This window comes from Melanotaenia boesemani, chromosome 3, assembly GCF_017639745.1.
Source record: "Melanotaenia boesemani isolate fMelBoe1 chromosome 3, fMelBoe1.pri, whole genome shotgun sequence".
NCBI classification, from domain to species: Eukaryota; Metazoa; Chordata; class Actinopteri; order Atheriniformes; family Melanotaeniidae; genus Melanotaenia; species Melanotaenia boesemani.
Genome location: NC_055684.1, coordinates 28267516 through 28286668, shown reverse-complemented (window position 1 = coordinate 28286668; position 19153 = coordinate 28267516). Strand labels below are relative to the sequence as shown.

Genomic DNA, 19153 nt, shown 5'->3' with positions numbered 1-19153 from the left:
TTCTTCATCTATTAAATGCTTCCAGCACAAGCGCTTGAAATATCCTTAAGAGATTTGAATGAACTTGAATTTAATCCTCAGGTGCAAAATCACCTGTGAGAGTGCCTTGAATCGCAGTTGCAGTTTTCTGAAGAAAAGCATTTAGACTTAAAGCAGAAAACAGATATTCTACACATAAATGGCTTATTTGTTTTTAACAATGAATGTGAATTGGCACATAATTCATTTAGTAGTGAAGCATAACTAGACACAAAAGTAAGAAATTATTTAAAAAAAGAATATCCAAAAATGAATTGGGTGTTACACTTACTGTATGCTTTTCCTTGCTCACTAAGGCTATATTGATCGTGCCACCACCTGCACCACTGCCTGCATAAATACACTGATATTCTGAATGTTCACAGGTTGATGTGGTGAGCCACAGGGGGATGTTTGCATAGAAACCACATTACAAGGGGGCTGAAGGACTCAACACACGGGTTAAGGTCATAATCGTCCCATACCTCTTCTAATGCAAGCTGTAGCTTTACAAATTGTTGCCTTTGTGGATTTTGAGTAAATAATGGGAATGTTGTTTGATAAATGTTGATAGTAAGATGGTGATGATAAGAATGTTCGGGACGTGTCTCTGAGAAGCCACATCTGCTTGACATGTTGTTTGTAGAAATATTGTAGGTTTTTCAAATTAGTTTTATTAGATTATGGACACACAAAGTCTTTGGGCTCATGTTTCCAGTTTCATGGCTATTTACAGCGTCAAGAAAAACTGTCCATTAAATTCTCTCTAATTTAGCTGATTGTTTGTCTTTAAGGCAGAATTTCTTAATTTATAACAGATTTTCTCCTATGCAGTTAGTTTCTTAGTGCTCTACGCTGCAACTTCTGTCTTTAAATTTCTAATGCTTGCAATGAAATCTAAGTGTATTATTGCTTTTGCCTGCTGTATCATCTGTTTTCCCAGCACTTTGCTGACCATGTCAGACTGATACTCTCAAAAAAGCTGTACAGACTTGAAAATATTAGAAATAAATTTTTGCTTGACAACATAATAATTAGCCACATCCTGTTTAATTAACAGTGCATGTTACACAATACAGCATCTTTATTCTTTTATTTAGGCTTTGTTTTAAACTGAAATGACTTTTTCATGAAATGTGTTGGTAGCAAAGTCCTTGCAAATTGCACAAGTTGTTCACTCTGTGTCAATAGCAAGTCTACCTACGTAGCCAAATATTGCGCACAGATAAATACCGACTTTGTTGGCGTTTATTAACAGACATTTCCAGCTACCTGGGTCACACTCTGGACTGAGGCACCATGGAGAGAGCAGTGGTGCAAGTCATCCTCTTTGGCCTGTTGCTGGCTTTTGCTGCCGCTCTGCCAAACAAGGTATGGCCACACAACAGAAGGGACAGAGCACCACACTGAAAGGAAACAGGCATTTTAATGAAGCTATTTATTGTCTGTAGATATTCTAACAGATACTTAAGCATCTGAGGATTGACTGTTCTTGTATCTCAGCAGCGTTCTGTAGGTTGCAACACACTGAACTTTGCTCTGTAGAAAGAGCAGGTTGAACAACCTCCAGGCTCTCTGCCTTCAGGGTCATGTTGTTGATTTGTCCATCAAATGGTTAGATTTTTGGATGCTCTTGTTAAACTTATATTTACAGAATTACATAAAAATATATTTAAATGAGACTTTAGTGACACTGAAATGATAACTAATTAAAATACTGAGCTTCTGTCATGATGTTAGTGTTGTCTGCCATGAAAACGTCGACCCTTTTTTATTCTAAGAGCTAAATCCTCCATGTGGATTTTGTTTAAAAGACAACAGCCACAAAAATCTACACAACATAAAGTATAGTTTTGGAAAAATCAAGACAACAGTCGATAAAATTCTTTTATTATAAGTTAACAGAATGTTGTACAGAGCTACAGGCTAACTTTTTATTCCTTTATTTGCTTATGAATTATATGAACTAAAAGCTTTTAGTTTAACTGCAGATGTAGGTACTTTCTTTAATTGGTAAATCAAACATTTTACATAAAAATGAAATATATTAGTATAAAATACAAAACCTGTAAAATCATTATATGAACAGAGAAAATGATTAACAGCATTTTATTAACAGAAATAGTCATGTGTCTCACGTGTTTTGAAGTATGTGCAGCACAGATCTGCTTTGCATTATATTTTGATTTGAATAATTGTAAATTTGGAAAATAAAAAATAATAATTGGACTGTTTTTTTATTTTTAAATACTAAAATTAATGGTTGCGCAACTCAAATAATCCAATATTTTAGCATGAAATGTTACTAATTGCAAAAATGACGATACCATTTGTTTTCAATAAGTACCTGAATGTATAGTTGGAGGAAAGCTATTTTGCACATATAATGAGGATTATACACATGCATATATGTGTTTATGTATGTATGGAGATGGTAATTAGAACGGGTCATCATCATTCTCTTGTTGTTTTATTTGTATTAGTTTATGGTATTGTTTTGCACAAAGTAAACATTTGTAATTTTTGCACAGCAATTCTTTAAATCCAAGACAGATTTCTCTGAAGGAGGCTAAAAAAGTAACCCTGACTTTGACCAGATCAAGTGATGTGACCCAACCCTATCCAGATCTTTAAAATGTTTGTAATTTTAACTTAACTTTGCACCAAAACTGGAAAGTCAGAGCCATGTCTTTTGTGTGTGCCATGAGCATTGAAGCATGGTCTATTCAATACTATGTATAGTCTATACAACCACCCCCAAGTTTGTTTTAAGACTTGTTCTGTTTTGTTTTAAAAAAACAAAACAAACATGGGGCATATCTGCTGTTACACCACTACGATTTCACCCACCAACACATTGTTTTCTGATCTTTTGCCAGCTGGTTGTCAGTCAGTGAGATTGATCTGGCCATCTACTTTTTTTTAAAAACATGTGCCTTCTGTGTTTGTGCAGGACGACTGGGACATATACAGCTTTCACATCAACTCTACTGTGGCCAGTCGTTATGCCACCACTGTCATCACAAGCCGTGTGGCCAATCGTATGAATGAGTCAAAGGAAATTGAATTCCATGTCCAGATTCCTAAGAATGCCTTCATCAGTAAATTCAAAATGTATGTAATATTAATATTAATATTAATATTAATATATACTGGCCACTCATAATTAAACAAGAATTTTTTGCGGGGTGGGGGGTGTCTTATGCAGGCTTATTGATGGTGAAGTGTATGATGGTGTTGTTAAAGCTAAGGAGCAAGCACAGCAGCAGTACACTGAAGCAGTGTCTCGTGGCCAAAGCGCTGGGATTGTCAGGTACGTTAATTGAAGGATTCTTTTATTGCTCGGCCTTATACAAGTAGGGTTTTAAGCCATGTATGTTCAAAAAACTTGTTTCACTTTGTTTTCTTTTTTTTTTTTTTTTTTTTTTTTTTGTGGCAGGGGGATGGATTTTACATTGTTTTACACATTAACTGTGATTTGTCATATTTAATTTTGTTTAAAAATATTTCCTAGTATCATGCATCAGGGTTCTTAAAGATGAAAAATAAAACCATCTGAACTTATGTCCACTATATAACCCTGATATTTATGATATATTTATGTTGTAGCTCTGTAGGTAGAACGCTGGAGGAATTTAAAACATCTGTAAATATAGCTGCTCACAAAAAGGTGACTTTTGAGCTCACATATGAGGAACTGATGAAACGCACACACGGCAAATATGAGCTGCAAATCCATGCCCGGCCCATGCAGCCTGTCAAAGACTTCAAGGTATGCAGATCATCCTGAAAGACAAAGTAGTGTTTTGTAAATACTCATGACTGCTTTATTTAATTTTAATGGCAGGTTGATGTGTATATTCACGAGAAGGCCGGCATCAGTTTTGTCGATGTGAAAGGAGGACTAAGCACCAAAGCCCTGGCTAATGCCATCACCAAAACCAAAGCAGATGAACAGGTACAGCCTGCAGAGATGCCATGTTCCATTTAGCTCAGCTGCTATTTCGTTGCTATTTAACCAAAAATTATGTACATAGTACAGTCTGGCCGTTAGACCTTTATTTTTGGAAATGTATGAATGTTTAATGGTGGGGGCTATGGATGTATGTCAAGGTTATGTTTTTTTTTTAAAAAAAAAAAAGGATGGACTTTTGCAATGGAATGACCAGGTGAGAGCACGCTTTGTATTGCCAAGATAGACAAAAGCAGAACAATTTTCCAATGCAAAATTAGAAATTAATGAAATGTCCACAAAAAGTTAAACTACTCAACCTAAAAATCAAATAAAGCTAAATGCCTCCAATAATTTAAAAAAAAAAGACATTCATTCATCCTAAAAGTTCCATAAAAACTACATGGGCTAAAATAATAACCATTAAAAAAAAAAAAAAAAGTACATAAAAAGGTAGCACCATCCAGGGCAAGGGTAAAGTAGGAGATAAGGCAGATCCTTCTCCAAATCCAGGTCTGTGGTTCCACCTGGGTTACACGCACCGGGTCAGTACGGCAGGCAGAGTTCCCCTTTGCCCCTGCATGTATTCAGTGTCACACTCCTTTACACCTCTGAGTCCCTCCCACTCGGCTCTAGTCTTCGTTTTCAGGCCCGCTGGGACACCTACGCAGAAAAACAACACGAGGTGGCAATACACGCTCCCAATTGAACTTATCCTCTGTTTAGCCTGCTCCAACCAGCGTTACTTCTTTTGTGCTCAGGTTCACACACAGCAGGCAGGGTCCTTTCTCTGCCTCTGCGTGTTGGTCACCTTGTAACGCTGCAGTCCCAGCTGCCATGGTCCCCGGTGCTGGTGCATTGTGTCTTCAACTAGTACCCCTCTGCTCTGCTTCCTTGCTTTTATATACCTGTGTGTCTCTTATCTAATCAGGAGGTTGATTCCAGCACAAGGCCAATTTACAATCACTAAAAAGGATTCAAAGCAACTAAAATCAGTTAACACAGAAAAACAAGCAGCACACAACTAAAAATAAATACCACACCACTTGTGTTAGATCACAAATGTACACTTTACAACAGGGTAACCATTGCTAACTGGAGGGGCTTTCAACTCTGTCTTAAGCTTTGTTTTGAAAAGACTACAGATGCTGTATCAGATGTATAATTTTCCTCTTGGGGACAGATATGCATCCAGCTGCCAAGGTGTTGTCATTTTGTTGTATTTTAATTACTAATACTTGTTTTCCAAAATCCACTCTATTAAAAATAGTAGACAATTATTATTTTACTTTAAAGACGCACTACGGGACTTTAGCAGATTTTCTCAGTGAAACGCTGCCTATTAACAGCTAATTCTGCATCTATTTCACATTCCACCTGATCTCTGGAACTATCTCCAGCCAATAGAAGTCAGTCAGTTTCTCTTTCTTTCTTTCTTTCTTTCTTTCTCTCTTTCTTTCTTTCTTTCTTTCTTTCTTTCTTTCTTTCTTTCTTTCTTTCTTTCTTTCTTTCTGTCTTTCTTTCTTGAAACTGTATAATGAAAACTCAGCTACAACATCATGATGCAGTTTCTCAGCCTTACGAGTTGTTGCTGTCCAGCAGCATCAGCAGCAATGTTTCGTAATAGATGTCACTGTGCCATCAAACGAGCCAGTAAGTGCATAGTTTTATGGTTGGGTAGTTACGTTGTGCGTCTTTAAGTATTTGTAGTCTTAAGAAATCAAAATTATATCTAATTACTTTATTTTGGTGTCAATACATGAATTAAATGAGCCAAATTGGTTCATATCTCAACCATCATGTGCATGTCTGCCTCCCTAAGCAAAAGGATAAATATACAACATTGCTCCTTTTAACTCTTAAAGAGAACTTTTAAATTATTAACCAGTGGCTTCTAAAGTTGAGCTTTAGATTCACACTTCAAGATCAAGCAAATCTATTAGGTGATTTAAGTAAAATAGCAAATGAAACAAAATAAATAAACTCATTGATACTGATGTTAATTTGCCAATGTGTGACCAACGTGTTGCATTATTAGTAAAACTAAACGTAACCAAATGAATGAAAATCTAATTACTTATTTCATCCAGTGGAGAAAAAACAAACAAACAAAAAAAAACAAGTTTTTGTCAACACTCTATAAAAACTGATTTGTGTGGTTTGCAGGCATGGGTGCACTTCTATCCAACTGTGGACCAACAGAAAGTTTGTGATAGCTGTGGCGAGCATGGTCTGAATGGAGATCTGATTGTTGTTTATGATGTTAGCAGAGACTCTGGACTGGGAGAAATCAAGGTAAAATGTTCATCTCCTGAAAGTTGTAAACTTAAAATAGTCTATTAACATTATGCTTTGTAATAATCCCAGAACTAGTCAAAGTTTCTTCTAATTCCAGACATCAGACGGGTACTTCATCCATCACTTTGCTCCAGCTAGTCTTCCCCGAATATCAAAAAATGTTGTCTTTGTTATTGATCAAAGTGGCTCAATGCGAGGCACAAAAATGGAACAGGTGGAGTATTTTAGAAGTCTGCCACGTCTATAACTTGATTTATATTACAAATACATTGTTCAAGACAAGAATACACCCAAAACAAATACAATGACATGTTTCTAACCTAAATAATTGTGTTCATGCTGTTCTTATACAGACCCGGAGAGCATTAGTCCATATTTTAAATGACCTGGCAGAAGAAGACTTCTTTGGTCTTATTACTTTTGATAGCCAAATATTTCACTGGAAAAAAGAACTTGTTCAAGCCACCAGTGGAAATCTGCAGAAGGCCAAAACATTTGCTGAGACTATTCAGGCCAGAGGAGGTAAGATTTTCAGGAAATTTATTTATGTTGGTTTATCAACATCTATGATCGCGATGGAAGTGAAATTCTTCTTCCTGCATTTCAGCTACAGACATTAATACCGCAGTGCTGAAGGGAGCAGAAATGCTGAATGCACATCCCAGAGAAGATTCAGCATCTATCCTTATTCTCCTCACAGATGGAGACCCAACCTCAGGTTATCATAAAACACTCGTGCACACTCTGCTACAAACACTTGAAACAAATGTAGATCATTCTTTTAAAAAGAAGCAAATAGACTATTTGTAAAAACAGGTCATAGTTAAAATTTCCTCCTGCCCCCCTGATGTTTTCATGTTTGTTGCTTGATGAAACTGAGGCATGAGCCAAAATTTTCCATGTCAAGAAAAATAATTTTGTTTTGGTTGTTATTTTGCTTTCCTGAAAATTTAACATTGCATGTCTTCTTAAGGAGACTGGGTTCCACAGTTTTATAATAAAATAACATAAATTATGATATAATATTCATTTATCAACAACAGATTATGAGCATCTCTTGTATGACTTATACCATTTGACAAACTGTACAAGAAACAAATAAAACCCTTTTAGCACAAGAACACAGCTCATTACAGTCCAAATGATTGTTCAGACAGTTGGGTGATGATACTTTATAATAAAAGAATAAGCGCTGTATTGTGTCCTTGCAGGAGAGACAAATATTGAGAGCATACAATCAAATGTAAGACGGGCCATTGCAGGCAAATTTCCTCTCTACTGCCTCGGTTTTGGGTTTGATGTCAATTTTGAGTTCCTTGAGAAAATGTCGCTGCAAAACAACGGTGTGGGAAGACGAATTTATGAAGACTCTGATGCTGATTTACAGCTGACGGTATGCACATAATGCCAATGTTCTTTATTTGAGGTGATGAAAAATAAAACTTATTGATTTGCTGTGCTGAGGTTAAACATCCATATTGTGTCCAATTTGTATGGAACAGGGTTTCTACGAAGAGGTGGCCACTCCTCTGTTGACGGATGTGACAATGATCTATTTGGGAGGAACCAACTTGACCCAGACTAATTTCAGTCAGTATTATAATGGCTCTGAAATTGTTGTGGCTGGTCAGATCACCGACAACAACATTGAAACCTTCATTCCACAAGTTGTGGCAGTTTCAGTAAGGATTACTTCACAACAAAAAATAACTATAATACTCCGAGATCCTTGTGAAATTATTTCTCTACTGACATTAAACTTTAATAATGACAGAGGAATGGAAAGATGACATTTTCTAAGACAAAGACCTCCACGGTGACCCCTACTGGAACAGTGTCTGAAGGCCTCCTCCAGAGGGTTTGGGCTTACCTCACAGTCAAACAGTTTCTGGAGAAAGAGTAAGTGTGATGCATGCCATCTTATCTTTTGTTTAATTTTTATTATCAGTTTATAACAGAGCATCAGCACTCATTTCCCCTTCACTGTTGAACCCACAACAATGTTAAGACACTGCTTTGTATTCTGACTTCTGGAGCTAAAAATTTTCCCAGTAGCAGATTAATTAATTTCAGTCAAATTAATTTTGCACAGACGTTTTTATGGTTACTTGAATTGCAATTTCGTCAGATGATGCTGCAGTCATAAATTTTGATATTTATTAGAGCAGTTTAGATTGTTAATGGACTGCTTTTCAGACACAACTTTCAAGCTTTATGAGGAGCTCAGATATATTTATATACTGAGGCCCATTTAAGTTATTTAAATTCCTCGTGATATTTGGGTGTGTTTTCCAGTTCTGATAAGGATTTTGTAAGATTATATCTACATGTACTTGAGTCTGGTTTTGATTGAACTAATACAAATAATTTAGTTGACTAGGCACATATCCACAGTCACAATCAAGAAAAAAGAAACACACTACATCATAATGCAAGGCCTGAAAAAAGAAGTTCTTAAACTTGCCTAAATATAAAATTTTGCCAGGGGCCTTTCTTCTACAGCTAAAACAACACTGACCATACAAATAGCTCCCCTTTTGACAGCACACATAAACAGATTTATGGCACTGTTTGCACACACACTGCAGCAATATAAAAAACTAATAGTATATTGGGCTGCTGACCAACACATTAGCATGTTTGATTTAAAACAGCACAATTATTCCATCACTCTCTATTTGGTATATCCTGCTAGTTTAAGGGTGTCTAAAGAGTCTTTAAAGGTTACTGGGTGTTGGACTAGAATAACAGTCTTGACTGAGACTAACTGAGTCAAAACCTAAAGCAAAACTAAATTTTAATTTCAAAAATAGGAAACAGGTTTAAGGCAAAAGTTAACTGTATGGAATAAATTGGTATCTCTGCCAAATCATCTGCCTCTATCTAACCCTATCCTCTGCATCTTCTTCTCCTACACCAACTCATGCACCACTAACTTTATGTCTTTTTTCACTACATCCATAAACTTCCTCCTTGGTCTTCACAGGCCTCTCACCTGGTAGTCATAACATCAGCTTTTTTCTATTGATTCATTAGATAAAGTCCACAAAACCTGTTTGTGAATACAAAGAAAGGTAGACATCTTAATCAACTCTTTATTAACATAGAAATTTGTGATACAGGCTGCTGTTGTCTGGAGCAGAGAAAGAGAAAGTGAAGAAAGAGGCTTTGGAGTTGTCCCTAAAGTACAGCTTTGTGACCCCACATACATCCATGGTGGTCACCAAGCCTCAGGGGGAGAACACAGACGTGCTTCACAAACCTAAGGAGGGGGAAAGATCATCACAAGATCAGCAATATCATATTGGACATGGACAAACAATGAAGATCCCCACACGTTCTGGTAGAATTAATAAATATGATGAGTAACATTAATTCAGAACAAAGAAAAGCAAAATGGAAAATCAATGACACTGTTTCTCTACATTCTTTTGTTTTTAAAATAACATAAAATGTTTGAGAGTTTTCACTCAATTAATTAAAAATAATTGGAACAGAGCTTAAGGTAAAAGATGATTGACATGTTTATCATCTGTAGAATTTTAGTTTAACAGAACCTCGTTTTATGATCATTATTATTATTTTTAACCCAATAGGAGGTTATCCAAGTCATCCAGGTCTTCACGGTTTTCGCGGTCTTCCCGGTCCTCCTGGTGAGACATGGCAGCTATTTTTGTTGCAATACGTGTTTGAGAAAATGAGACGCTAGAACACTATACATTAGAATGTAATACACGATTCCAACCTTGGATGGCACTAATTCATACAAAATATCCCTTAAAGAAAATCCTTCACAGTCAATACAATAATCTCTAAATCTTCAAGGCCCCAACAGTAAAGTTAGATCAGAGATGTCATGCAAAAACATGTTTATCATTTGCAGAATTTTGGTTTAACAGAACCTAATTTTATGATTTATTTATTTATTTATTTATTTTTCCTCACCAATTTATAGGTGAAGGAGGTAGGCCAGGTCTTTCCCGAGTTCGTGATCCTCCTCATCACGGTAATGGCAGTATATACATTACTATTAAACTGAAGTTAATTATCAAAATGTAGATATACATTTAAAGGGACATTGTGTAACATTTTCTGTTCTTTACTGACCAAAATTGATGTTTGCATGTATATATGTGTTATCATTGGTGTATTATGACCTGAGCAAATGATCTGACACATTATTGTAAGTGAAGAATTGTAGATTTGTTTATACGTATGATGGGTAAGCCGGTAGGGCAGCGCCATTATGGTCTGCTATGTTAAAACTACAGCCGTCGACAAGGGACAAATAGCACCGACTGCTTTTTCCCTGCGAGCCAGCACACAATGATTGAGACACGGATGGAAAAGATACATGAGAGCGGCACCCTGGCAAGTTGCAATATCGTTTAAATTGTTATTCACAAAAATGCTGGATGGTGAATTTGATGGCGGTGAATAATGTTAACGTTCAACTTCAGAAGTGAGTTCTTTGAGTGAACTTCCTGGTAGACTCCATCTTTTCCTTCCCTTCGCCTCTCTATTAATGTGCTTGGACACAGAGCTCTGTGAACAGCCAGCCTCTTTATCAATTAACTTTTGTGTCTTGCCCTCCTTGTGCAAGGAGTCAGTGGTCATCTTTTGGACAACTGTCAGGTCAGCAGTCTTACCCATGATTGTGTAGCCAACAGATATAGAGTGAGAGACAATTTAAAGGCCTTTGCAGGTGTTTTGAGTTAATTATTAGATTAGAGTGTGGCACCAGGTGTCTTCAATATTGAACCTTTCCACAATATTTAAATTTTCTGAGCTATTGAATTTGGGATTTTCATTATTTGTCAGTTCACATTTTCTGTCCTTTACTGGCCAAAATCTATTTCTGCATGTATATATGTGTTATCATTGGTCTATTATGACCTACGCAAATATCTGACACATTAAGCAAAGAATTTTAGATTTGTTCATACATATGACAGCCTTGAAGATGGGGGTAGTCTTTGGGTGGTGGCAGGACCCCCTTGGTGCCACCCCCTTCTCAGTTGTAATGGGGCAATGTGCCTTGTTTTTGTAGGGCTATATCGGATGTTGCTGAGTGTTTGTGGTTTACTGGGAAAATCACAGACCTCCTCCAAGCTCTCCTTCGCGCATTAGATGCAGCAGTCTGGCTCTGAAGGAGCTCTGCAGGGCTGTCAGTGTTCATAGGGGACCAGAGCTGGTTCTGTACTGGAATGCCTCAGTAGAGCGTCAGACGCAAGCTGACATCAGCCGTCAGATCAAGCAACATCCATCACTGATCAATACGTCCAATTTTACTTCAATCAAGTCTGACAAAGGCTTAAATTGCGACATGTCTGACTGTTAAGTTTTACCAGTAACTCATTAACATAATCATACATACACACCATGATTGTAGCCCTTCCCATCAGCTGTCATGGGGTCTGTTTTGATAATTAAAATCAGGTGTCACACACCTACTCTTGAGTACTTACCTACTTTTAATCATTTCATTACCCAGAGAAAACAAATTTATTTTTCCCGAGAAAACAAGAACATTAACTTTGTATCTTGAGATAATGAGTAAATGCTCTATCTGCCACTTTATAATACATATATACAGCATATATGCATACATTTTTAAAAATAAAAGAAAGTGTTATTATAAAAGAGTTATAAGACATCTTATGCAATTCAAAATTTTTTGAACACAGCTTAAGTTAAACGATTATTAACATGTTTAAATTGAATAAGAAAATCATGCAAAAACTAGGGGTGTGTATCTCTCCCTCACACACGATTCGATATGCATCTCAATACATGGTCCACAAGTCGAACCATAAAAATATTCAGCTAACTTTGTAAAGATATGATACAGTGCCATTTTGGTCCTAAATCGATTCAATTTCGATATTTAGTATTAACTTGGAATTTAAATCTCTAAATGAAAGTTCATGTGTTTTAATAGAAGACAGTAGTAGTTTTTTCCTCACTTGAGCTTTTGAATTTCAAGCAACAAAAACAAAATCTTAAAACATCATCAAAATAAATAATTAGACTTTTTTGGCCTTTTAAACCATTTTTCCTTTTTCTTTGTGGTTCAAAAATATATAAATAATCAACTTAACTTGTTGTGTGCCATCTGAAATTATTCAACCAGTGCTTGCAGCATTGTTAAAAATGAAATGTGAGGTTCATGTTTAGCATGTACAAATAAAAAAAAAAAAAAAATCTTCTACCTCAAAGTAACTCTCAAATGCCAAAACAACGGTACTTCTACTTCAGATTCTTTTTCAGAAAGATAAACTGGTCAACATGGTCTTCTCTGAGTACACTGCGCTGGGCTGTGACAATGTCACCAGCAGTACTAAAGACCCTTTCAGATGGTACACTAGTAGCAGGTATGCATAAGTAAGTCTTAGCCAGTGCAGACAGCATTGGCAGATCCGCCTGGCTTCTTCACCAGTGTAAAGTGTTGCCATCCAAAGGCAAAGGATCACGGTGTCTGTATTTCCAGACTATTCTACAGTCATTTAGAGGGCGTAGAGACCTTTACTGAATGATACTCAAGTGATGAGCTGTTCGCCATAGGACGGAGAGAAGTAAAGTTCCACTTTTTAGAAATAAGAATGCCCGTTCCACCTCCTCGTCCAGCTGAGCGAGGTGTTTGGGTAAATTCTGCATTGACCGGAAGGGCAGCTGGCGTAGCTGTGTTTTCTGGACGGATCCAGGTCTCAGTCAGGGCTAGGACCTCACCTAACTCACCTAACTGACTGTACCAACCCTGATTGAAATCAGTGTTTGTTCTTTTGCAAGGTCCCTGGAAGACTTCAGTGGTGGCCTTGTTTCCATAATGTCACTAAACATCTGGTCCAAAGGGAGGGTCATCATCTAAATCAGAAAATGAAAAAGAAAAAAATCTCTCTAAAAACAGAACAACAAAAAACACATCTTGCCAATTGCTACATGTAAATTCTACTTGAGTAATGCCATTAAATAATTTAATCTTCAGATTATCACAACAAAATTCAGCAAAAATGTCTATTAAAAATAGCCATGTGCTTGCTTACACCACCCTAAACACACCTGCAGTTGGCTCATCCTTTTGAGGATTGTCTTCACCTGGCATTGGCTTCCTGTGTGCAGGCCCTTTCTCAAATTCACTGTCTCTGCCCTCAGCTGCCTGATAATGGTGTCACTATTACTACAGTTGTATTAATACTGAGTCAGAAATGCACAGTAAGAAATTCTGTTAGTGTTTGTGTTTTTGTATGCATGTGTTTGAGAGAACATGGACTGAATAAAACAAAGGTAGGCAAAACTGATAAGGTGTAGAATAAATACAAAAAAAGAAACTTACCTTCTTGAGTAGGGTTAACGCCTCACTTAACACTGACAGCTAAGTCTGCTCTTTGATTTTGTCTTCATCAGTGAAGGACAGGACTTTGAAGCGTGGTTCTAGGGCACTGGCAACATGCAGTGTGTCTTGAATTCCCTGGTATCTGGAAATAATTGGATGCTAACCCAATTACAAAGCTATTCCTGAGAACTTTGACAACTATTTTCACTATTAAAAAAAAAAAAAAAAACATAACACACGCTAAAGATACATATACATTGAATAGAATTATTCTTACCTCTTTTTGAAGTCTTCCAAGAACTTGGCCTTCATTTCTGCGATGATGTGCAGGTCACCATCAACTGCACTAAAGTGCTTTCTCAGTTTTGCCTGAACAGGGGCAACCATGGACAGAGTGGGATTGTCTTCTTCACACAGAAGTGTTATTGCCACTTTGACAGGTTCCATGAGCTTTACAATTGCCTCAATTGTAGCAAGGTCTTCTTCTGTCAAAGTATTGACATCATTACCCTTCCTCAGCTCTCTTGACATTAAACCTGCAAAAACTGGAGGCTGTTGCTCCAAAAAACGTTCCAATATGTCATAGGAACTATTCCAGCATGTACATACATCCTGTATGAGCTTGTGGGATGGCAAACTAAGCAGCAGCTGCTTCTGGTGTAGTATTTCAGTGGCTTTTGGGCTGTGATGAAAAAAGGTTACAATTCTCCTCACTTGGCCCAGCACTCTTGCACCTTGTACTTGAAACGCTTTCTGTGAGGCCAGATTTATGGTGTGTGCAATGCATGTAACACGAGGGTTAATTTATGCGTCTTGACCTGCTGCTATGATATTTTGAGCATTGTCCGTCACGAGTGCAGGATTTTTGTTTTCAATCTTCCATTCCATGCATGCGTCTCTCAAAAGGGCACCAATATTCTTTCCTGTGTGCATCTCGTTAAACTGACGCGTTTGCAGGACATGACTTTTCATTGACCAGTCTGGAGCAAAATAATGCACAGTTATTGTGACATATGAGTGAGTTGCACGCAAGGTCCAAGCGTCTGTTGTTAAAGCTACTCATTCTGCAGTGGACAGAAATTCGGACACCTCACGCTTAGCCTTCTAGTAAAGTTCAGGGATGCATTTTTCACTGAAATGCTGGCGACTTTGGAGTTTGTATTTCTGTTCCAAAATCCGTATCATTCGTCTAAACCCCTCATTTTCAACAATGCTATAGGGACGCATGTCTTTGCAGATGAAATAGCCTATAGCTTCTGTTATTGCTTTTGAACCAGTGGAGTTATCAGCTAACGCACTTTGAAAGTAGCTGCTAGCACTAGTAGCACTTTTACTTGCCTCTTGATACACATTTTTTTTCTCCATTTCCACGTCGTGCCGTTTACGTAGGTGGAGAGCGAGGTTTGTTGTACTTCCAGTATACTTGATGCTAGTTTTGCATGTTTTGCATACTGCAGCTGATTTGTCGAGGGTGCCTTGGTTGTTTTTATGGAGCTCGAAGTATTTTGAGACTTTTGGCTTTAGCACTGTGCGTTTATATTCTTTATATATGTATATATATATATATATATATACATATATATGTATATATATATGTGTGTATATATATGTATATATGTATATATATGTGCATATATGTATGTATGTATAGATATATATGTGTGTGTGTGTGTGTATGTGTATATAAATGTGTATATATATATATATGTATATATGTATATAAATTAAAAAGCAGCTCAGACACCTCTGATATAACCTTATGTGTGTGTATATATATATATATACATTTATATATATATATATATACACATAAGGTTATATCAGAGGTGTCTGAGCTGCTTTTTAATTTTGCTTGTGTAATTTTGTTTTAGACCTTCAGTTTTTTCACCGCTATGAAGTAACTAAGGATCTGATCCCTTCGAGAGCAACATTTGGTAAAGTATTGCAAAGATGTATTATTATTATTATTATTATTATTGTTATTATTATTATTATTATTATTGTTGTTGTTGTTCTTGTTGTTGTTGTTGTTGTTATTATTATTATTATTATTATTATTATTATTATTATTATTATTATTATTATTATTATTATTATTATTAATCTATGTGCACTTACACTCAGCTATATCTGGACAAAGTTTTTATTGTTTTAACTGTTTACCAAAACCCCTTTAAGTTGCAGTAAATATGACAGAACAATAATTTATTAGTCCCTCAATGGGGAAAATTTCTGTGATGAACTGGGATTCAAAGTATAGCATTTCAGTTTAAATTTGGGGTTATTTTCATCCAAACTAAAGCTAGGAACAGATTTAGGCTATCACAGGTCTAAAGATTTGGCATTTATGTTTGGAAGGTGTTAATGTTACAAAGTATCAAACAGACAGACGTCCAAACCATCAAGTAGAAAATCATGCGTAAGTCTCAAGTACAGGCGTGATTTAGCTGCATGCATTAAAATGGCTGACAGCATTTTCTGAGCACATGAAACTAAGCTCAACTACTATAAAAGTAAATAAAAAACTACAGAGACCTTGTCAGAGTTCATGATCTGAAACTTACAAAAAATTATGAACGCAGCATGTATAGTCCTATTGTTGATGTCACATAAAACAGACACTTTCAAATTAAATCTGAAGTTTTTAGAGAGCAAATTTTCTTCGTTTTTCCCAATACTTAACAATTTCCAAAACATACACAAAAGCAGAAAGACAAAGAAATCAGTATCAAAAGAAGTTTCTTTTAAATGTTAAGATTTTGAGCTGTTTCTGTCATCTGTCTAACGTTGTGTCTCTGTCTACAGCTCCTGTTTCCCACAGATTTGTGCTGAAAACAGAGAATCAGTCTCTTTCACTTTGCTTTGACATTCATGGAGAGGTCCTCCTTAAACTTCTTCACGATCCCAGCAAAGGTTAGTAGAATTTGTCTTTGTACCAATGGAAACAGGGTGTAACAGGTCCAGCTAAAGGTAGCAACCATCTCACTGCTTTAAACACAGTGCTGCCTAATGTCCCGAGGGTAACAAACAAGCAAATCTATTAAAACATAACTGAATGACAATATGCCGTTCTACTTCTTTAAATATACATAGAGTATTAGGTAGTGAAAGAAGCACTTAGATAATTTAAATATAACCATTACTAGAGAGTAAAACTACTTTGTTACACACAGGTAAACAAGATGTTCATGTACAATATCACATCTACTAAATCTGGCCAACACCTGTAAGGCAGGATTTAAAATACATCTACTTGCTGCTGAATCTGGTCTTTACACTCACTCTTTGCCATGTTTCATTAACACTGCAGCCACTGAGTTCTCAGCAATTTTATAAAAGATTTTAAGAAACTCATTGAATCTGCTTTCATTTATCTTATTAATTGACACCTGTGTGTTCAGGAAAAGTTAGAGAATGGAGGGAAGCAGGGTTGTGATAGATTGGTATAGGATATGTTGTAGAATGAGCAAAATACTTATTTGGAGTAAGTTCAAATAAGCAATTACACTTAAACATCAAACAAAAAAACAAAAACATAAAAAACCAATTGATTAATAGATTAATGACCTATTTCATACAAACAACATAAATAATAATAAAGCAAACCAGTTTAATAATATAATCAATAATCAGTCTTTGTAACTGCTCACTCACTTTACTCTCCTTTACTTTCCATCTTTAATAGATTTTCTATATTTATATCCAGTGTGATGTGACTTTAATTTGATCTCTTTTGTATAGAGCTGTATGTGAATGGTAAGCTGGATTCAGTACAAAATGGAGGCTTCAAAAAGATTGTCATCCATGTCCAAACTGACCTGCTTGTCAAGGTTGACACAAATGAAGTTACTGTCCAAGAAGGACAGGCAGCTGCACGCACAGTTGGAGAAGATCCCGTCACAGTTGGAAGGTAATTTTTGTTATTATTTTCATAATTGTTCTATTGTTAAAATGTTCTAGTTGTTCACTGGTGACCAAAATGTATGGTGTGCTTATGAAGACTAAAACTGTCTTCATTACTAAACTATGGCATTAAATGTGTTGTTATATCATTATTATACACGTTGTATTTTAAACTGTAAATACAATAAATTACAGGCCCAACACATTTTAAATGATTAAAACTGTATACAGAATATGTTTGATTTTAAATCATCTCTACTCAGCGGACATGGCAAGGTGAGATAAATGACATGTTTATAACTGGTCCACTGAGTCATGATGTTGTCTGCTGCTCTGTGCTTCCTCAGCCTGAGGAAGACCAGTAAAAAGTGATGATGTAGACTATAAGTGATTGATGAACCCTTAAAAGACAAGTGAATGTGAGTTGATGTGTGTCTTTCCAGTTTGACTGTAATCAATCATGGCAATAAAATAGATATTGCAGTCGGAGATGTGCGCATTGTCATCTTAGTTCACGGGAACAACAACAAATTCCTTTGGCCCGTTTTAAGACAGAGGCCATCTGCCAACAGTACTGAAGGAATTTTAGGTGGGTAAAAGAAGTTTTACTTTTTCATCCCTGCATTACTTGAAAACTTCTTATGAAAAACTTATGAATTTCCCCCATATAAAACTAAATAAATAAAGTATCTGTCTATCTAGCCTCTTCATTTGTATGATACGATGAATAAATATTTCCACACAGTTGTTGGTTAATCATCACAAAAAACCTGTTTCTCAAAAGCAACAAATACGCTGATAGAAGTGTCAGGTTTTCAGTGTGTTGTTGTTGGACTCTGTACAGCTTTGAAGCCAGCAGTCTATCAGGAGGTACAACAAGTTCCCGGAACCAAACTGAGGATCAATGATCAAGAAATTCATGTCACGAGGTACATTTTGTACATGTGTAATTTGAAACTTGTTTTGGATTTTCTGAGCTCAGAAAACACAAAATGTAACCTCCTCCTTTCCTTTCGTCTGTAGTTCTGGTGCTTTTGACTACAGTACCAGCTCTTCTGCACAAATTCGCTGCTGGCTCATTTCAGCTGACTTCGTCCTGCAGAGACCTGTGAATGATTTTGTTGTTGCCAAACTTTAATTAGGGATGATTTGGAAAGCATGCATTTCAAAAGACAAAAATAAGAAAAAAAAAATGCCATAACACATTACTACAATACACAAATAGATTGTATACCAATTTTTTGCATTATTGATTTTTAAATATATGTAATACACTATAATGCCACCATCTTGTATACTAAGAATAAAAATAAATCATAGGCTTTTTTCTGCATAAAGGAATAAAACTATGACCTCACAAAGTTATATGAATGCTCAGAGTTGACAGTAATTTGTGTCCATTTTATTAATTCATTGTAAGATATGGTAGCTTTATTTTCAGAAAAGTAAGAATATCTTCTAACAAGCAATGAAACTGAAATCTGTAATGTGCTTATTTGTTTGCATCTCTGATCAGTTTTAAAGAAATAAATTTCAGTGTTTACTGACCAACTTCACTGTATTTGGAAAATATACACTAATTTACATTTGTGGCAATAGAAACTTGGTTAAAATTAAAAAAATAAATTAATTAAATTTGGATGTAAGCT

General features: G+C 36.1%; 2 protein-coding genes across 2 annotated transcripts; both read left to right on the top strand.

Moving 5' to 3' along the window:
• Window positions 1-1276: 1276 nt before the first annotated feature.
• LOC121637378 (inter-alpha-trypsin inhibitor heavy chain H3-like) lies at window positions 1277-9415 on the top strand. The gene is made up of 13 exons (XM_041981509.1): window positions 1277-1389; window positions 2972-3132; window positions 3227-3331; window positions 3628-3790; window positions 3866-3976; window positions 6137-6265; window positions 6366-6482; window positions 6622-6790; window positions 6876-6986; window positions 7480-7661; window positions 7771-7950; window positions 8043-8212; window positions 8545-9415. The coding sequence occupies exons 1-12, from the start codon at window positions 1318-1320 to the stop codon at window positions 8169-8171; spliced, it is 1629 nt and encodes a 542-aa protein (XP_041837443.1). The 5' UTR covers window positions 1277-1317; the 3' UTR covers window positions 8172-8212; window positions 8545-9415.
• Window positions 9416-9481: 66 nt separating this feature from the next.
• On the top strand, window positions 9482-18787 carry LOC121636970. Its single transcript, XM_041980835.1, has 6 exons — window positions 9482-9611; window positions 9865-9921; window positions 16407-16514; window positions 17343-17511; window positions 17948-18093; window positions 18349-18787. The coding sequence occupies exons 1-6, from the start codon at window positions 9482-9484 to the stop codon at window positions 18525-18527; spliced, it is 789 nt and encodes a 262-aa protein (XP_041836769.1). The 3' UTR covers window positions 18528-18787.
• The last annotated feature ends 366 nt before the right edge of the window (window positions 18788-19153 follow it).

What these genes read in the sequence shown, in the direction of transcription:
- LOC121637378 (XM_041981509.1), top strand. Translation starts at nt 1,318, where the DNA reads ATGGAGAGAGCAGTGGTGCAAGTCATCCTCTTTGGCCTGTTGCTGGCT. An exon ending in CAAAGCGCTGGGATTGTCAG is followed by an intron (nt 3,332 to 3,627) that starts GTACGTTAATTG and finishes TTTATGTTGTAG; the next exon opens with CTCTGTAGGTAGAACGCTGG. An exon ending in CACAAGTTGTGGCAGTTTCA is followed by an intron (nt 7,951 to 8,042) that starts GTAAGGATTACT and finishes TAATAATGACAG; the next exon opens with AGGAATGGAAAGATGACATT.
- LOC121636970 (XM_041980835.1), top strand. Translation starts at nt 9,482, where the DNA reads ATGGTGGTCACCAAGCCTCAGGGGGAGAACACAGACGTGCTTCACAAA. An exon ending in GAAGATCCCCACACGTTCTG is followed by an intron (nt 9,612 to 9,864) that starts GTAGAATTAATA and finishes TTAACCCAATAG; the next exon opens with GAGGTTATCCAAGTCATCCA. An exon ending in CGGTCTTCCCGGTCCTCCTG is followed by an intron (nt 9,922 to 16,406) that starts GTGAGACATGGC and finishes CTCTGTCTACAG; the next exon opens with CTCCTGTTTCCCACAGATTT.